General features: G+C 47.9%; 1 protein-coding gene across 1 annotated transcript in view; it reads left to right on the forward strand.

The window, feature by feature from the left end:
* Eipr1 (EARP complex and GARP complex interacting protein 1) overlaps positions 1-19574 on the forward strand; it is a 111274-nt gene extending 91700 nt beyond the window's left edge. The window contains exons 6-9 of the mRNA XM_027424718.2: positions 11866-12002; positions 14821-14988; positions 16746-16910; positions 19033-19574. Coding sequence (XP_027280519.1) covers positions 11866-12002; positions 14821-14988; positions 16746-16910; positions 19033-19207 — 645 coding nt within the window. The 3' untranslated portion in view covers positions 19208-19574. The remainder of the gene's footprint in view (positions 1-11865; positions 12003-14820; positions 14989-16745; positions 16911-19032) is intronic.
* The last annotated feature ends 216 nt before the right edge of the window (positions 19575-19790 follow it).

Here is a 19790-nt window from a genome sequence, read left to right on the forward strand (position 1 = left end):
TGTTCCCATAATGCTTACTGAGCTCCTTTCCCTCTTGGTGCTTTACAATATTAATAATGCCCCTAGGTTAAAGAGAAAACATGAATGATGATGTGACATTATTTATATGAGGTATAGATGCTAGGCTTCTTAAAATATTAACTGACTTTTTAAAGCTTAAAAACTCTGGCCATACTATCAAGTAAAGTTTGAGTTGGCCTGTTTTCTTAGAGCATTGATAATATTTAAGGGGAAAAATGATTTTGAAAACACATTTTGTTTTTTAAAAAAATCACCACATTCTGTATGATAATCCCAAATTCACGTGAGTTTTTAAGATAGAAAGTCAGGCAGGAGATGTGTTGTCTGGGCTACCCTGTGGACAGGTGCAGACCTGGGAATGCACTTGTGACCTCCACCTTAGGAGATATGGGGGAGGGCTAGACTGTAGTCAGCCAGCCCTCCAGTTCCTCCTTCAGCTGTATCTTAGCTGTCAAAGCTTTCAGAAAGGAAATACTCCTCCCCTGCACATCAGGCAGGCTTGTGATGACCCTGGGATAGAGCTAGCACAGCCTCCCGAGCACTCTTTGTGTCCCTGAGCTGGAACTGTGCCCAGCAGAGGCCCAGGGGGCACACCGTAGTGCAGGAGGTCCTACTTGCCCTTGGCTGTCCTGTACTGTGGTCAGATGGTGAACACATCTTCACACCCCATGTCATCGCTGAAGCATTTCATGGTGGGGTGATTAATCTGTAACTTATTTTCTGCAGAGACCAATTTAGTTTTCTCTCCCCCTTTTTTATCTGCTGTCAGCAGTTCTGTCAATATCCCTTTGTGACCTAGTGCCGTGGTATTTAATACAGAAACCTTCCCATCGATTGCAGCCTCCTCATACCGGCTCTTCTTTTTCTATTGTTTGAGGATATTGCCTTCTGTGGTGAATCTAATCTTATGCTCACTGCATCATTACCTTCTGCAATTAAATTGGAGATCCTTTGCCATTTATAATCATTAGCTGAACCCTGGGGAGGCCTGGAGTGGGAGGGTCTATGGGGTGTGTGGACAGCGATGAAGAAGGCATGGGTGGCCTCCCAGTTTCCATCTGCTCACTCATCTCCACATCCTGCTGCCTTTCCTCAGTGAACATCAGTGGCTCTGTCAAGGTGGCAAAGCTTCGGCTAGTGTCCACACAGGAGTTCCTCAGTGTGATGGCTCTTACACACAGTAGCTCCTGTGAAGAGACACAGTGTTGTTTAAAATTCTAAATCAGTGTTCACAGAGCTATTTCCTTTGACTTTTAGGTCTCAGAACTAGATGTAGTTTGGAAATATTTCTCCTACCATGTCACCTGTTTCTTCATCTTTTTTGTATGAGCTTGTTTGCACAAAGCCCATGACATTTTTTTGTTTTTGTTTTGTTTCATTTTTCTTCTTTCTTTTTAAATGTTATTTATTTATTGAGAATTTTATACATGTTTTGATTGCATTCACCCCTCCTCATTTCTCCCAGATCCTCCTCCACCTCCCTACCCACCCAATTCATTTTTAATTAGCATACAAATTATAGCTTTCATTATGGCATTTTTGAAACAAATTTTGTTTTTGTTATTTCTCTTCCTACCATCTTACTATCCCACTACCCCGTCCTTTCCCACACAAAAGGTTTTCATTAAAAAACAAATCGACTTTAAGCAGCACAGGCCTATAATTCCAGCTAATCAGGATGCTGAGGCAGGAGAATTGCAATTTTAAGGCTTTCTTGACTATTGTGTGTGTTCAGGGTCGGAATGGACAACTTAACACTGTTCAAAATAAAAAGTTAGAAGGGCAGAGCTCTAGTGCAACGGTAGAGCACTTCCTAGCAGGCCCTGAACTTGATCTCCAGAATAGCAGAAACCTGAAATCAGTGATTTCCCCAATCCCCTCAGCAGCATCCCTGACTCCTGTTGTTAGCTGTGTACAATCTGTTGCATCCCCAAAGTTTACCACATACAAGGCTTGCCTTTGAGTTGGACCTTGTGGTCCAGACAGAGGCAGAGTGATGGGGTTCCATGTTGCAGTGTTCTTCAGGGACCCCCACTGTACCAAAGGCCCAGTGTTCAACCCATTTTCTCTCTGTTCTCTTCTTGCTCCTCTGTCTGCTTACCTTGTCACTATTTGCTCAGCTTTGTCTTTTCTGGAATGTCACAGAATTGAGACCTGACATGTGTGGTGTTCAGCTTGGCTTCTTTCACTTTGCCAGTGCATGCAAGGTGTCTTCTCACAGCCTGATCAGTACTTCTTATCCAAATACTGTTCCTCTTGGGAACTGTCCTGTGGGTTAAGCCTGAGGATCTTGAGGAGCCATGGATTCTGAAGGCTTTCTCATCCAGATCTTCCCAGGTGCCTATGTTTCTGTGTCCTACACTAAGGTCCATGAACCATTTGAGTTAATAATCATCTAAGGTCTCATATGTTGGACTTCACCCAGAGAAATAATGGAGCCTCTCACCAATCATGTGAGTATGACAGGTAGTTTCTTGACTTGCTTGTGTGTGCATTTTGTAGGGTACATATAGGTGTACAGGCTTCCAGAAGTACTTCTGGGTCTGCTCTGCTGGTATTTGCTGCTGTGGCTTCTCTGGCTTCACATCTGGGATGAGTGAGGCCAAAGGAAAGCATGGAAATAACCCAAGGCCCCCTTTGGTCAGCTTCCTGCAGCAGCTTTGCTTTGCTTTGCTTTGCCTAGCAGAGAGACGAGGAAGAGCTACTGCACCTTTTATTTAGTAGATACCTTCTTTTTTTTTTAAATATTTTATTTATTTATTATGTATACAACATTCTGCTTCCATGTATATCTGCACATCAGAAGAGGGCACCAGATCTCATAACGGATGGTTGTGAGCCACCATGTGGTTGCTGGGAATTGAACTCAGGACCTTTGGAAGAGCAGTCGGTGCTCTTAATCTCTGAGCCATCTCTCCAGCCCTAGTAGATTTTGGTGTCTTCCCTTCCTGCCTTGTATTTGGAGACATGGATGATATGAGAATTCTGTGTCTCTAATCTGAGAAAAGCCTGAAAGTCCACATCCAAGTGCATGAAGGCTGTGTGTGTGTGTGTGTGTGTGTGTGTGTGTGTGTGTGTGTGTCTGACTGTCTGTCTTTCTTTAGTCAACCAGTGGCAGGGGACATGGGAGGAGGATAGCAAGCAGGCAGAGTGAGTAGTGGTGGCCGGCTCCACAGTGTAGATGATAGGCCTTGCTTTCCATGCAGTTCTTGTGAACCAGAGCTAAGCTTAGACTCTTAAGAGCCAGCCATGCCCCAGGCCTAGGCCATCTGATGTCAGAAGAGGTTGCAGGCAGCTTTGGAGGGGACAGCTACTTCTCACCAGTGTTTGAGTACATTTAAACTGAGACGTGTTCTTTGACCCTCTGACTTGGCAGATGGAAGCAAGAGGCTTAAAGAGGCTAAGGAGCCTTCTGCAGGGCAATGGATATGAGTGACAGATGAGGGATTGGCCTCATTCCCGCAAAGGAGATTCCCAAGGCCCTCACCTGCCCAGCCCCTGTCTCCATCTTTCAGGATGGTGGAGTTTCAGTGGCTGGCTCATGACTTCAGTTTGAGTGTCTGCAATTGTCAATAACATTGTGCCCAGGGAGAGTGAGTTTGATTTTTGGAAAAAAAATTATTTGGAACAACATGCTGTAAATAAGATCATTAATGAAGTTTGTAAGCTGCCTTGTGGAAATGTGAAAAAAAAAAAAAAGAAAACTTTTTCTTTTGAGACTCAAATCACAAAAGTTAGTGTCACCTCTAGAGTCTGGACTTGAGGTAGAGATCAGTGGACTGACGTTCAGGACAGCTGTGCTGGATATAGGGGCACATCTGCAACTTGAGTACCTGAGGGGTTGAGGCAGGAGCATACAGTGTTCATCATCTGTTTGAGGCTACAGAGAAAATTCAGAGCTAAGCCTGAGCTTTATACACGAAGCTATTTTCTTTTAAAAGCAACTGTCTTTAAAGCGCAGAGTTAGTAATTTTCTAAGTACATATCTTACTGTGATCTGTGGCCTTAGATTTTGTAAGCCTTACAGATAACTCACCAATTCCCAGTACTGGAGTCACAAGTCTAGCAGCTGAGTGCTGGTGTCCCCGACTGTAGGGGTATCTTTCTAGCAACAGGTAGACTCACCTCTTTAGGTGAGTTTACAGAAAGGAGCCTCTAACTCTGGAGTTGTGGTGCAAGCCTAGTGTCTCCATGTGCTCAGTGCCCACCATTCCTCATCCATGGTCCTCTGACAGGTGACCCCACTGCAGAATCTTTGGCTGGAGAGATGGCTCAGAGGTTAAGAGCACTGGTTGCTCTTCCAGAGGACTCAAGCTCAATTCCCAGCTCACAACCATCTGTAACTCTAGTTCCAGGACCCTCACACAGACATACATTCAGGTAGAACACCAATGCACATAAAATAATTTTTTTTAAAAAGAGGCATATACCAATGACTATTTCCTCCAGCTAAGTCCTACCCCTTAATATTTCTAGATCCTCCAAAAAAAAAAAATAGCACCACTATTTGGGAACCAAGCATTCAAAACAGGAAACTGAGAGTCATTTCCTATTTAAATCATAATATTCTTCTGCCTGCCTCCCCTTCCAATCAAGGCCATGGCCATCTCATAATGCAAAATGACTTTAGCCCATCTCTAAGAGTGCCAGCCTTAACATTTCAAACATTGTTCAGAAGCTCCATGTGGATTTGAGGGCACTCTTAGCTGTGTGCCCTATAAAACTCAAAAAACAAATTATTTACTCGAGCATACAATGGTACTAAGTAAACATCCCCATTCCAAAAGGGAGGAGCAGGAAGACAGCAAGGAAAGATTGGACCAAAACTGGAACTCAGTATGGCAAATACTACAACCTGTAGTTTCATGTTTGGCAACTAGCACACAGCAGTGTGATGATGTGAGGGCCAGAGACTTGGGTAGCCCTTTGACAGTCCGTGGAGTTTCTCTCTTGGGCTAGCTCTGCTCAATGCCTGCTGCTTTCCCTTGTAGATGTTTTGTGTTCTTCTCGCCCCAACATACTGGGATCTTGACTGCAGCTTTGATTTCACCCTCAAAGTCCACACTACTCTCTCAGAGGCCTTGCTCTCAGGGACACACCCCTTCCAGGGGCTGCACACAAGGATCTGGCCCTGCCACACACTGCCCAGCCTCCCTGTTTTTTCTTTCAAATCTGGGTGGAAGCTTCCATGATCCTGCAGCTCTCCTATTCTGCATCCCTATAAAATTAGCATCATGTGGATGATGCCAAGGTCTGCTGCCTGCTTGAGTGGCAGCCAGGTCTTCTTGGACTGGTAGCAGCCTCTGAGTGCATGGGGCAGCCTCTGTAAGAAGGGCTACCTGGGGTGCTTTGTCTCAAGGGAAAGACTTTTCAGTAGTTTGTTCTTTCATCCCTGTGGGCTGGTGGGATCTGGCCAGCTCCCGAGATGCCCTCAAGGTGGCTTCTTTTGTCCCACTGAAAAGCCAGGGCTTTCTAGTAAGTAGCCTAAGTCTCTTTAGCGGCTGTGTCAGCCTGTCCACAGTTTCTAGTATGCTCATTTTCTGACCAAAATACATGGTTTTCAGGCCTTTCTGTTGTGTTTTAGCTTCTGATTCGCACTGTAAACCTGGTTATAAGCAGCCAACAGTGGCCATGCTGCAGCCTTGAGATTTCTCCCTACAGATGAGTCTACCCTCTTTTAACCCAGACTCCTGCAGGAATTCTATTTCTGCTATTTCCAGACTGCATTGCCTTTACTCTGACCTTATCCCCAGGACCACTCAGCTCTTGAAATTTTCCATATGTTGTGTACTGAGTCATGACAAAATTAAAAAAAAAAAATACCACGTGCCAGACAATTGCTGCTTTATCTTATTTGATCCTTGTACCCAGTCCTACAAGGACTATCTCCACTGTGCACCTAAATTACATTAGATGATGCCATGCCTCCTGAGACTTAGAGACCTGCCTAGAGTAACCCTCAGAAGCTAGCAAAGCCAGATCACCCCTGGGGTAGAGTTCCTAGTCTGAGATTGTGTGTGTGTGTGTGTGTGTGTGTGTGTGTGTGTTAGCACTTTCAGATGGTGTTGCAAGATGGCAGGCTGCATTTCACTGCAGTTGCAAGATGGGGCTCAAGAGAAAAGGGAGTTGGACAGTCCGATGCAAGGTTGAAGAAGACAAAGTTTTTCAACAGCATGAAGGTCCTCTGCTCCATATCCATCTGCTCTGCCATTGCTTTATATCAGTGGTATTTGTCATGGTGCTAGCAAGATGGCTGCAGCAGTTCCAGCCATCACATCCAGATTCCTACAATACTAGCAAAGAGAATCCTCTATCCAGGTGTCAGACACAATCCTGTGTCATATCTAAACTAGTCACTGGCTTCAAGCAGTCTCAGGCCCGAGGCTGGAAGGAGGCTCAGAGTAAGGTGGCCAGAGCTGTCATATAAGCTGTTCCTGTCTTGCCCTTCACACAGCCTGCATGGGTCGCTTTATGCCCACCTAACAGTGTAAGCACCACAGGCAGCCTCTTCTTCAAGGAGGTGGGGTAGGGGTGCTTGGCTCTTTCTGCAGGGCTACTATGAGCATCACAAGTGCTCCTGCACACTTTCTGGCTCAGTGGCCATGGTGGTAAAAGTGCAGCTCTTTGTCTTCACAACTGTAACTTGCAGACTTTTCTGAAATGCACCCATGTGAGGCTCAAAGAGGACAAAAGTCATCATATTGCGTTCATTGGAACGTGTTTCCTTTTGTTTGTGTCCTGGCGTTAGCGACATTTCACCTGAAAAACATTTGTTAGATGCCTTTAATCGTCCCTTTTGGACCAGGAGACCCTGAATATTTCTCTTTAATGCTGAAAAACATGACTGTGTTTGTCATACCCGTGGAGTTCTTGCTGAGCTGTCTCCATGTCTCAGGAAAACAGAGGTGTGGTGGCCATCCCTGCAGCATGTCCATGTGGCTGCCCCGAGTGGGTCATTCCTAAGATTTATCTTTCTGATTCCTTGCATTGGGAGTCCATACACTAGCCTGATCAGGGTCAGGTCCAGGTTCTGCCTCAACTGACCGTGTGGCCATGAGTGAGTTCCTTACCCTTCTTGAGGTCTAGTCTTCTCATCTGTGAAGCAAGAGGAGGCCTGTGGAGTCCCTAACCTTGAGATTAATTTTCATTGTCTCCCCTTGACCTCTGAACTTTCTGATACCTCAGCTTAGGACCTCTGCTGCTGTCTTACACTTGGCGACAACATTGCCTGTCTCACACAGCCCACACTGATACATGTGTGTTTTACATCCCACTTGAGGCCTGGGTATGGCCCAGTGGTTCCTCCGCATTATCTGTCCCTGGACCTGGGCTAGTGACTGCCCTGGGAAGACCACTTCCACGCTCAGCCACATGGCTTTTGGAGGATGCAGCTCCTGCTGACTGAGCCTCTGTAGGGTATCTCTCATAGTGTGGTCCCTGAGGTGCAACTGGTTTGAGGTCAGTAGCCCAGGGGGGTGGAGTTGCCCAGGCCACAAATCTCAGGGTCAGATTTGAATGTTTTGGCTGTGGCCAGCCATAGGCATTTTCCATCTACAGCTCCCAGTGAGGCAGCTCATCTTCCCATAGCTCGGTTTTCCGTTCACCTTGAGGACATCCTGGTTGCTACCCTTTCTGTCTGCCATGGTCTTCACACCTTCCCCATCCCTTCCCCCTTCCTTCTACTTTGTTCTTGTTCTCCCCTCTGTGATAAGTGCCTCCCAGGTTAAGTTACAGCTGCCCTTCAGGAAATTGCCCTCCTTCCCTCAGCTCAGGAAATCTTGGAAACTTATACCATGATTGCTTACCTAGCCCCACCACTCATTTGCTAGGTTTCTTCATTGCCGTATGGTTTGAATTCTCAAGACAGCCATGGTTTCCTCATGTGTGTCTTGTGAGTGTTGATCATATTATCAGGCAATGAACCAATAGTCATTCCCTTGAGCCTTGCCAGGGAATATAGCTGGGGGTTTTGCTTCTGCCTTGAGCCATTGCATCCAGGCAGATACTAAGTATGAGGAGGCAGTGCTTGCATAGCAGTAAGCACTTGCTCTGTGGCCTTGTGATTAACTGGTGGTTGCTTGATGATTTAGGAACTTATTGTTTCAGGAATGTAGAACTTCCCACAGGTGAAGTTTAGCGTGTGGAAGCAGGCTGTGTTTAACTCTGCTGCCGGGGCTTGCCGCAGAGTCCTCATGGGGTGGGGTGGACATTGTGGGGTGATGGAGGCTCCATGAGGTTGTACTTTCTGAGGCTGGGGGGGAGGAGTGTCGTTCCTCCTGGCACGGTGCCAGGCATTCTCACTTCAGCTTCCCCTACGAGCTTGCTCTGTCTCCTCCATGAGTCGGCGTTCTTTTAAAGATATGACCTGGGGCTGGAAAGATGGCTCAGTGGTTTAGAGCAGTAACTTCCAGAGGACCCAGGTTCGAGTCCCAGCACCCAAAAGATGGTTCACAACCATCTGTGACTCCAGTCCCAAGGAATTCAATGCCTTCTTCTGGACTCGGGGGTACCAGGCACACACGTGGTGCATAGATATCCATGCAGGCAAATGCTCTTATACATAAAATAAAAATAAGTCTTAAAAACCTCAATATGACTTTATATTCTCATTTTCCTGAAGACTGTGACAGCAAATGTATGTGCTTAATGGGAAATTGATGAGAACCCAGTGTTGAATAGGCAAAACAAAATGTCCCTGCATATCGAGCCCCGGTATTTTAGTATAGTCTCTGTCACCCGCAAGTTGTCATTAACCAGAACACTAGGTTTCCAGAAGACTACTAGATAAGTGTTTCTGTATAAAGCTAGAGAAGATAGTGTGGGAAGTTTTTCATTCACACTGTGTGTTTGGAGACATCAAGCCTAAGTTGCAACATTATTGCCTGAGACTAGCCATTCTACATCCTTATTGTAGAAATACCAAGTGGGTGTTAATATCATTGTCTGGTTAGAATTTCTTTTAGATCTTGATGTAACATTGCTTTTGGCTGTCCCCTTTTGAAACTGTTCCATCGTGGCTGCCAGGTCTTGCCATCTTCCCGTGTCACAGAGTCCATGCCGTGTGCTTCCTGCCACCTTTCTTTCCCTTGTACGCAGCATCACAGCTGCTTCTTCCTCAGGCTTCAGCATCTTCTTCACTTGTTCTACAATGTCTGCCTGTAGCTCAGTCAGCATCTAAACCTCCCTTCCAGGAGCTTTTTTGTTGCAGTTAGTTGCAATGCTGGGGATAGAACTGGGCCTTATGTCTGCTAGGCAAGCAGGGCTCTGCCATTGAGCGACATGCCCAGCCCTCCTCACGCCCCTATGCTAACTGAACAGAACTGCACCCTGGTAGCAGAACTGAGCTCCCCATTCTGCAAGGGTAAGGAAAGCAAGGGACTGGGAACTTGATACAGTGAACTAGCAAGAGCAGAGGACACCAGTCTCAGTGTCTCACCAGTCTCACACTCTTTTGCCTCCCCTTCTTCCCCATTTTTGATTATCCTTAGTTGGTAGCTAGGCTGTCCAGTACTCTTCTATGAGAGTCGTATGTTGAGTTCTGAAAGCTGACTTGCACCTGGCCACTGGTGACCTCCCAGGTGCTCTGAGCATCATTCATTCAAACCTGGGCTGAGTGAGAAAGCATGGAGGTGGGTGGGGTCCCCAGAACTCATCCACCCTGACCTCCAGCAACCACTTTGGATGTGGTGATCCTGAGATAGCTCGGACTTGATGGGCTCTATTTCCTCTTCCTCTTTCCTGATTTCTTCCCTTGTTGCTGTCTGACCTGCCTGTGTTGGGGAGTGTAGGCCTTGGCCTGCAGAGTGACCTTACCTCCAGCTACTCAGCTCTTCGTCCCCTTCCTGGCATCTCACCATACAAGTCCTTCCTGTTCTGCTGCATGCTGCTGTGTGAGCAGACTGCTGCTGGGTGTCCTGTTGTATGAGAACTTAGTGGCTTGCCAGGCTTACCTACCTTCACCACCACATCCTCACTGGGTGCAAGGGGTTGTTGAGCCACACCATACACGTTTCACATCGTCTATGTGTTCTTTCCACTGTCGCTGCTGGCACAGCCCCTCCCATTCCACCTTCAGCACCTAACACATTCCCAGGCCTGCCCCACTTGATAGCTGCTCCTCCTAATCCCTCCTCGGACTCCCCAAGGACCTAGGGATTCCTTTCTCTCTGCCCTCACTCTGTCTTCTTGTTTGGGCCCTTTTCTGGTACCTGCATACCTGCATACCTGCCTCAAGTGTCCCCATGGAACAGGTGACAGCTTCCGCACACAGCAGAAGTGTGGGTCTTCAGAGTTGAGTTCATCCAAACAGCAAACGCCGATGAGTCAGGTAGGAGCATGAGGCTTGCAGAGCGAGTGTGGTTTTCTGGGGTGGTGACCACTCACTACAGTGGATAGCAAGGCAGAAAGATTTGCATTGTAAGATGCTGTGTATTCCTTGGTTCATGGTCTTCCTGAATGGGGAGAAGAGCGCTTCCTCATAGATGTTCAGGAAAGAGGAATAGGAAGTGCATCTTCATAGCCTCTTTTGAGATGTTATTTGGCACCCGTGGCCATTCCTGTGGACTTTGTGGGACAGGCTGGTCCACCATCTTCTTCCCTGCCAGGACTTGTGTATCACACATGCCTGTGACCTCTTCTCACATAGACCCTGCTGGATGACAGCTTTCCGAGTTTCTGGTCTCAAGAGGTGAGAGCTGCAGTTGTCATAATGCTGCACCAGGTGAACCCCCACCTCTGTGCACCTGTCTCCTGTGTACAGCCAGGACTGTTGGCAGGGTATCCACTGTCCAGTCAGCTCTTTCAGAGTAATGTAGAGATTTTGCAATCCAGCCTCAGAATGCCTCTATTCTGATGGCCTCCACTAGTGATAGGAAGGCCCGAGCCTCAGGTAAGGGTGGCTTCTCAGTCCCTCCCAGAAGCCCTGATGACTCTTCCATCCTGTGCCCTTGTGGCTTTGCTTCCTAGTGCTGTGGTTCAGACCCTCAGTCAGATCCATGTTCCTCTCATGGTTGGAGAGCACAGTAATACCAGGTCCTACCACAGGATATTATGCCTTATTAGCAACCCCAGAAGGCCTTCTCTCCCCAGCTACTCAGGCCAGGTCAGGCTCCCTGGGTGACTGGCCACACAGCTTCTCCGGGGGCTCTGAGAGCACAGTGTGAAGGTTTAAGTGAATTCATCAACAGTGGGTTTGGGCATGTTGGAGAAGTATGAAATATAGCGCCGAAGTGAACTAGATGAATAGAGCTTCAAATGAAAAATGGAGAGACCTGGGGGTCTTTGACAGAAGATCTCAGGCAGGGGGATCGCGCAGTGGGCTTCTTTCCCCAGCTCAGAGCCAAGGCCTGCCTTCTCTCAGCACCCTAAGAAACAGTTTTGTGGGTCCTCACCAGCCTGTGGAGATTGAAGGAACCCCCATGAGGGTCCTGTGCTCCTCATGATAAAGGGGAAGAGGCTGTGTATTGGGAACTGCTTTGATTAAAGAACATGTGTCATTCCGGAAGGAGCTGGCCATGGGGACTTGGTTTTCTCTGTCTCTGGAAAAGCCAGATGTTTGAGTTATTCTGTATTGTTCTCTTCAAGCTTGAGCTGATTGTCTCTAATCACACACTTGGAGCAAGCCCTCCATAATAGGGCTATTAATGTGCCTTCTATTTTTTGCTGTGCTCAGTTTTATTTTATTTTATTTTTCCAATAAGGTTCAAGCGGTCTTGCCTTCTAAGGGAGGGAAACAAAGACTGAATCCCCTAATTGTTCTTTCTAATTATTTCCATAAAATCCCGAGAATCTTATAAGCAGTTCAAATTTTTCTTCTCTCCTTTGAACAATACCCACTATGCCCAGCTGGCCAGCTCAGCAGCTCTGGAAGGAAGGGGACAGCTGAGGTTCACCGCGGGGCGGTGGAGCCCACACCACAACTGCACCCAGGTGGCCACAGCAAGTGACACCACCCTTCGAGGCTGGGACACACGGAGCATGAGGTCAGTGATGTGCCCACACTTTGGATCCCTGCTTCTTTATCCCTTCCCCTCCTCCTCTGAAGGAGTTGATTGAAAGCCAGAGGTGTTGGGGACACGCGGCTTGCTGTCTTCCTCTCATTTCTGTTGGAATTATCTTCACCCCAAATTAAGCTGGCAGGCCATTGCGGGGAGCTGTCATGGTGCTGGCTTTGTGATGTCCCTTAGCTTTTCCTGTGTCAGAGGCAGGGCGGAAGGAAACCCAGGCCAGGGCTTTGTGGTGCCTCATAAGCCCCATGGCGACACAGATGCTCCATCTCTGTGATTAGCGCTGCAGGCTGGCACTTTCAGTCCCTAGCCTAAGCCTCCCTTGTGGAGTTGTCTGGCCATTTCTGTGCTCTCAAGAGCCATACCTATTGGGCAATCATATTTTGTCATTTAAGTAATTATACGCAACAACCAGCAGTTCTAATGGAACAAACAAGAGCGATTTTTCTGTTCCAGTTGTGATTTTGATAGGCAGAGGAGTGATGGTGGGATGTCTGTTACCATGGCAACAGGAGCCTGCACAGGCTCCTTTAAGATGCAGTTTATCCCCTTAGCACACCATCATTTATCACTGAGCTGAAGAGACGGATGTCATGTAATAACGTGAGCTTCTTCCATGGTGGGGGAACACCTTTAATTTTAGTTCCGAGGCCCCTGTGAAAATCCAGGGCTGATAAATAACCGGTAGGCACTCCTCCCCTGTGCATATCTGCACAAAGGAGTGATTTGGCTTCCTGATCAAGCTGGAGGCCGTAGACTCAAACCGTGATGGATATCCTGCGCAGCCCACTTCTCTTTGTCCTCTGGGCTTCTCTCCTTGCCACTCTTTGAAGGATGTGAAGGCGAGAAGCTCAAAGACTGGCTCACACACCAAGATGCAAGATGCAATGCAGCATTGGCTGGCTGCTCCCCACAGTGACCTTGTTGTGCCCAGGTTGTCTCTGTGACAAGTCACTGACTTCCCAAGGAAGTGTCACCATGACAGCAAGCCTTTTCTCCTCTCACTGACGGTGACCCCTTTGGCAACAGCCTTGTTTTTGTCTAGCCTGGCCGTCTGTACTGTTTCTTCTGGCGCGTGTTAAAGTTGTGCTGCCAGAAACTGAAGCAAGCCTCAGTCAAGCACAGTGCACCTGTGACTGCCCATGGCCTTCAGAAAGAATGTCCCACAGTTTTGATTTTACAGCTCTGCCTGTTTCACATGAGAGTTATTAAGGGTTTGGGGCTTCTGATTTTGGGGGGTAGGGAAATACCAGGATATTGAGGAAATGTAGTAGATACTAGCCAGCTGAAGATGTAAAACTCTAGGTTGGGGAGACACTTTCATGGGTAAAAGCACTTGCCCCGTGAGCCTGACATCCCAATTTTACATCCCCAGGACCCACGTTAGAGCCAGATGCAGCAACTCAAGGGTCTGTAGACCCAGCACACCCTGCTGATAGGGAGTGATGGGAGGCAGGGGCCACGGAATTTCCAGAAACTCAAGGGCAGTTGCCAGTTTCACACAGCAGCAAAACGGCCTTTTTTTCAGAACTTAAAGTGCAAAGATAGGACAAATACCAGAAGGTTGTCCTGACCTCCACACATGTGCAACTGTACTCATGTACATGAGTACTGTGCACACATCTCACACATGCATAAGTTACTTAATTAAAATCACTTCAGACTGGGGACTCCAACCTGAGGGGAAGGGAAGGGGTTGAGATATTTGTCACAGGGCAGAAGACCATGAGAGGGTTCTGCTATATGAAAGGTAATTATGTCTTCCAGGTTGTGCCCCAACCCCCACTGAAGTCATAGCAAATGAGGAAGCCACTGATAGCATTGGAGGTTTGAGTTCCCCCTGAGGAAGAGGGGTCAGTAGAGTGTGGAAAGGAAGGGCACTGCAGGGTTATTGGGGTCCAGCCCTGACTGGAGCCACTCTCCACCCTCACTGGGTGATGTGACCCTGTTTTGGATGATTGTGCATGAACAGTATATGCGTGTGTGAACACTGTGGACATGGTTCAGGTATCCGTGTGTATACATTGAGCACATGCACTCTATCATATGGATAATCCCAAACACACCCTTTCCACATCTCTTGCCTTGAGAACTAGAGGGAATGCAGGCAGACATCAAATAAGCCCAGCATAGCAAACACCATCATTTTTCTCGTCAGTTTTTCAGCTTTTTTTTTCTGTTTTACTTTGTCTTTCTCCATATATCTCCAAATAGTAGCAACACACTTCCTACCACTGTCCAGTCTTCCCCTTTTTCTTTCTCATTCTGTGCTTCAAAGCTGCCAGTGCTTCACACATCTGGTCCAGCTTTGCATGGCTGTCATTGTCCCTCTGGCCACTCCCACTCCCAAGAGTGGGTGGGATGTCTTCACTGTTGTGTCCATGTGGAAATCAGAGGACAACTTGAAGGAATTGGTTGTCTCCTTCCACAGTGTAGGTCCCTGGGAGCAAACTCTGGTGATCAAGCTTGGTGGCAGGCAACTTTACCCACTGTGCCATCTCACTGGCCCACCAAGTCACACTTTTGATACCTACAAACCATTGTCCATTTGTCCAGTTGGTCCAGGGAACTACACATACACTCTTGGGATATAAACACTGTTTGTACCATGAACCATTTCTGCAAGGGGAGGAACATAGATGAGCCCAGGCACCCAGGCAGGATTCCCTCTGCTTAGCTGCCAACAGAGGCATGAGCCAACTCTTTCTTCAGTTGGGAGCTTAGTGAGAGTACTGGAAAAGTGAGGTGGCTACCACAGCCTATTTACTCTTTACATGTGCCATTCACCATCCAGCCAGATATACTGCATAGAGAATGCTCATGGGCAGCTGGTGCGTGACCTCGACTTCAACCCCAACAAGCAGTATTACCTCGCCAGCTGCGGAGACGACTGCAAGGTGAAGTTCTGGGACACACGGAATGTCACCGAGCCTGTGAAGACCCTGGAGGAGCACTCCCACTGGTACAGAAACTCATTTGCATGCTGCTTTAGGGAAGGGGGGATTATGTAATTTATTTTGCTAATTACTTTACCATTTGGAAAAGCACAAACCAGCTTAGTTTGTGCTGCTGTGAATCATTCAATCAGCCCAGTTTTATTCTTCCTAAAGAAACACTAATTCCAAATGTGAATGTTTGTGATTTAGAAGTGTAGGAAAAGAAGAAAAACACCAGATTTGGTTCCTCTTTAAACCGCGCCGGTTCAAGTGTGGAAAAGTAAATGTGCACAGATGTTCACACAGCATTGTTTGCCACTCGAGGAACCTGGAAGCAACCCAAATGTCCATCAGTAGGGGATTGGTTAGGTAAATTTGGTGACATCCGTGCAGGGGAGATTATGCAGCTGCCAGAAGGAATGAGGCATATCTGTATGTGTGGATATGGAAGGACGCCCAAGACCATTCATCCTCTCCAAATATTGTCTGCATGTGTACCATATGCTGAAAGGAAAAAAGAATGAAATGCAGAAGAGTATGTATGCCGTGAAATCATGTTTTTATTCCCACAAAGCCTATATGTGCATGCACATGCATGTTTGTGTGTAGGAAATGTGTGAGTGTAATGTGTATCTGTGTATAGGAAACGTGTGTGATGTGTGTATGTGTGTAGGAAATGTGTGTGATTTTAATGTGTATCTGTGTATGGGAAACGTGTGTGTAATGTGTGTATGTGTGTAGGAAATGTGTAAGTGTATGTGAGCATATGTGAGTGTGTTTGTGTGAGTATGTGTAGGAAATGTGTGAATATGTATGTGTAATATGTGTATGTGTGTAAAGGAAATGTGTGAAATGCAGTGTGTAGTGTGTGTGTGTGTGTAGGAAATTTGTGAATGTGAATGTCCATGTATGCATAGACAATGTGAGTGTGTATCTGTGTGTGTAGGAAATGTGTGATGTGAGTGTCTGTACATGTGTATGTGTGTGTAGGAGATATGTGTGTGCATGTATGTGTAGGAAATGTGTGTATAATGTGTGTGTAGGAAAGTCTGGCTGAGAGAGCCATTTTCCTGAGGATTCCTCCCTAGGTAAGGAGGCCCCTCCAGGAATTTTCCTTCTGGGCTTATGTCTCTGGATTTGTGAGTTCCTTACCAGAAGTGGTGCTGTGTCTCTGAAGCCCCAGGGTCCTCCTGTGCAGTTCTGGTGAACGGGATGAATGGCTGTAATTTGCTGCAGCCGGAGCAGAAAGCATAGCTGTACCCACCATGCTGAGCACAGCTTTGCACATGAGGCCTGCTGCACTCTCCAGCTAGGCACTAGAGTCTTCTGTGGTCTTAGCAGAATCCAGGGGCCAAAGTCAGCGGGGCCCCTGGCCACTGAGAGGATGAAGTGGCCCCCCAGTATCAGACCTGACACTTGGGAGATGCCCAGGCCCTTGTCTTGGGTCATGTGGTAGTGCATGCTGCAAAGGTGTGTGGGGCTTTGTTAGATGTTCCAGGTTGTGACTAATCCATGTGTTGCTTCAGGAGGTGGAGTGCTGAGTGACAAGCCTTTTCCCTCTGCAGGTGCAAGCTGACATTTAGTCTTCTGGTCTTGTTTGTTGGGTCCTAAAAGAATATTTTAGAGCAGCACATGGTAGGCTCTAGTTCCTTCCCGGAAGTCTCTGGCATCAGCATGTGTGGTGTTGGTTACATTGCCACACCTAGTGTAGCCCTGTCCAGTAAGGTCAGTGGCACTCATATGTATTCAGTCACAATTGCTTATCTGCCCATGACTGTTGCAGGGTGTGGAGCGTCCGCTACAACCACTCTCACGACCAGCTGGTCCTCACTGGCAGCAGCGACAGCAGAGTCATCCTGTCCAATATGGTCTCTATCTCCTCAGAGCCATTTGGCCACCTGGTGGACGATGATGACGTCAGCGACCCAGAGGAGCACCACACTGAGAAGTAAGGGACACAGCTGCGAGTGACTTTCTGGGCAAGAGTGCTCTCTGGCCACAGATGACATTTGGGTCGAGGCGGTTTCTGTGTGTGATAAGGATGATGCCTCCGTCCTCTCTGTAGTCCACACACCACAGACCTGAAGGTCATTAGCTCTGAGATAAGGAGCAGTGCAGTTATGAAGGGTCTGCCTGCATGGTTTGAGTACCTGTGTTTCTTTTCTGTATTCTCCAGTCTTTCTAATGCCACATGTCATATCTGAAAGATTATTGTCGTCTCCAGATTTGAACACCAGTAACAATGCGAATCACACCCCCTGGGTCTTGTCACTCACTGTGGAACTATCACAGTGTTCTCAGGATTCTCGGTGGATAGTTCATAGTCTGACCATTTCCTTGTAGGCCTCAGCTGGTTAATAAGGGCCTCAGTCCAGGTCAGTGAGTCAGTTGGTCCTCCTCAGCCCTGAGCACTGCACAGATGTTCTGGTATGCACATCCCAGCCACACCATTGTGGTTCAGTGCTTTCCAAAAGCCTTTTGTCATGTAGCTGTTTCCCATGCTAATTGTCTCTATGACTGGGAGATGGCCATGGTTGTACCCTCTTGTCAGGACTCCTGTCTCTTGCACATATAGGGGTCTGAGGTTGTCCTTATAGCTGGTGATCACAGAGTAACCGCCTGGGCTCCAGTTTGAGTCAGCATGGGTGCTCTCACTGTGTTGTGAGAGAAGGCAGCAGGGCCCATAGCTTCCTTTGTGGAGCCCATAGTAGAGGGAAATGCTTTTGTCCTCTAAAGTGGTTTTACCCTGCTCCTGTGTGTCAGTGGCTTCCCCTAAGGCACTCACGCCCCAGAAATTCATGCCCAGACTGCAGAGGAAGGTGGCTCTGGAGTGAAGCTCAATAAGTCGAACAGCCAGAGCCCAGAACACACTGCAGGCTCCTGCCCTGGTCTGTGTCCACACATACTCCTTTGTTCACTTGTGTCTGGCTAGTCACTTTGTGAGGAGACACCTCCATGTGCCTCATCTGCAGGGTTTGTCCCTTCACTGTCACTCTCCTGTTGGTGCACTGCTGAGCACAGGTGTAGAGCCTCCAGCTGCTCTTCCTGGGCACCGTGTAGACTTGGCTTCTGCCAAGAATGCTGTCTCTCACCTCCTCTGTGCCAGGGGAGAAGCTGACTTGTTCCCTTAGTCTGCCGAGTGATTAATGTGTATGCTGCCCCCTGCATGGGAAGCATTAAGGAAGCAGGGGAGAGATTGTGGCTGGCAGACTGTCCTGATGACTTCCTGCCATGTCGATGCCACCGAATTCAGGAAGATGGGATCCCCTGCAGAGACTCTTCTTGGTGTTTGTCACAAAGTATTCCTTGACCACTGACAGGTCCACTTGCTAGGAAAGAGGGGGCCTTGTGATACCTTAGACTCCAGGTGAAATTCAAGGGTGGATGGGGGACTTTAAGAGTTCCAGCTGTCTCCTGGGGAAAGGAAGCATTTTGTGCAGGCGCTCAAGGCCCCCAGACTGCATTCAATGCCTGGAAGTCATTCTGTGGAATGAGGAGAAAATGCCAGAGCAGCTGTGCCTTCTGAGAAGTGGCCTATGCACATGAGGTTTCAGACCTCACACTCCTTGGGAATGCATGCCACATGCTCACAGCCTGGAGATTCTCTGTGAGGACCACTTGGGCTTGAGTCCAAGGATGTGGGGAGAGGGTGTTGCTTTATCCAGTATCAGACCCAGGAAGGCTCCACACCTGAACAGAGATCCTGGACAGAGCCTTTTGTAGTCAGACTCTGGCTACTGCAGCAAAGAGCTAGCCTGGCTGCTCCTAGTGTCCTTTTGGCTCACATGCTAACAGCTTTGCTATTATACTCTACCAGGCATAGTATCCCCATCTCTAGACAAGGCCCTTATAATACACCAGACAGGTGATCACCCCAGGAAGTCATGATGCCAAGGATGGGGGCACAAGGCATTGTTAGACACTCATGATGGCTGTAATCCACAGGTTGTACCCTGTCCCCATAGCTGCCATGGGGACTCCTGGGCTTGCATGTTGTTCGTGCCATGTTCTCCTCCGTGATCTTTCACATCCCCTGTGCCTCACTCAGTTCTCTCTCTTTTGGGCTGTAGGAGTAAGGAACCCCTGCAGGACAACGTTATCGCCACCTATGAGGAACACGAGGACAGCGTGTATGCTGTGGATTGGGCCTCAGCTGACCCATGGCTATTTGCTTCCCTGAGTTACGACGGGAGGCTGGTTATCAACAGAGTCCCCAGGGCACTGAAGTACCACATACTGCTCTAGTGGCCCGTGGCACTGCTGGTTGGTACTTGGCAGGTTCTCAGAAATCTGCAGGTATGAGGTAATTCCCTTTGCAGACTGATGCCTCCATGGGTGAGCCAACCTTGCTTCTACAGGAACTCTAAGGGACATGTGTGGAGCTTCTGCCAGAAGCTCATCTGAAGCTATCAGCACAGTGCCTGACTCGGGAGGGAACCGTGCTGGACAGGCCTGCCTTGTGGCATGAATTGATGGTGGCCCAGTCTCTTCTTGGTGTCTGTTCACTGTTCTAAGGGTGTTGGGAGTTTAACATTTCATGAGTGTCTTTCCACCTTGCTATTCTCATGAGACTACAAACTGAAATAAAGTGAATCGGGATGCACACAGTTTACTCCTGTCAGGCTCTCTGCCTCATTGAGGAAATCACATAGCTCTTTGTTTGTTTTCTATATCACAGCCTGGAAAGAATGAGTACTGTGGACAGGTGTGTCCTTCCCACAGTGGCATCCTTCACCCATGGACAGGTGCCATTAGTGCCCACAGTGCCATTAGGCAGAATACCTGTGACGTATTGGCCCCAGGTGTGAAGGACAAGTACCTAGCCTTG

This window comes from Cricetulus griseus, chromosome 7 (assembly GCF_003668045.3).
Source record: "Cricetulus griseus strain 17A/GY chromosome 7, alternate assembly CriGri-PICRH-1.0, whole genome shotgun sequence".
Taxonomy (NCBI): Eukaryota; Metazoa; Chordata; class Mammalia; order Rodentia; family Cricetidae; genus Cricetulus; species Cricetulus griseus.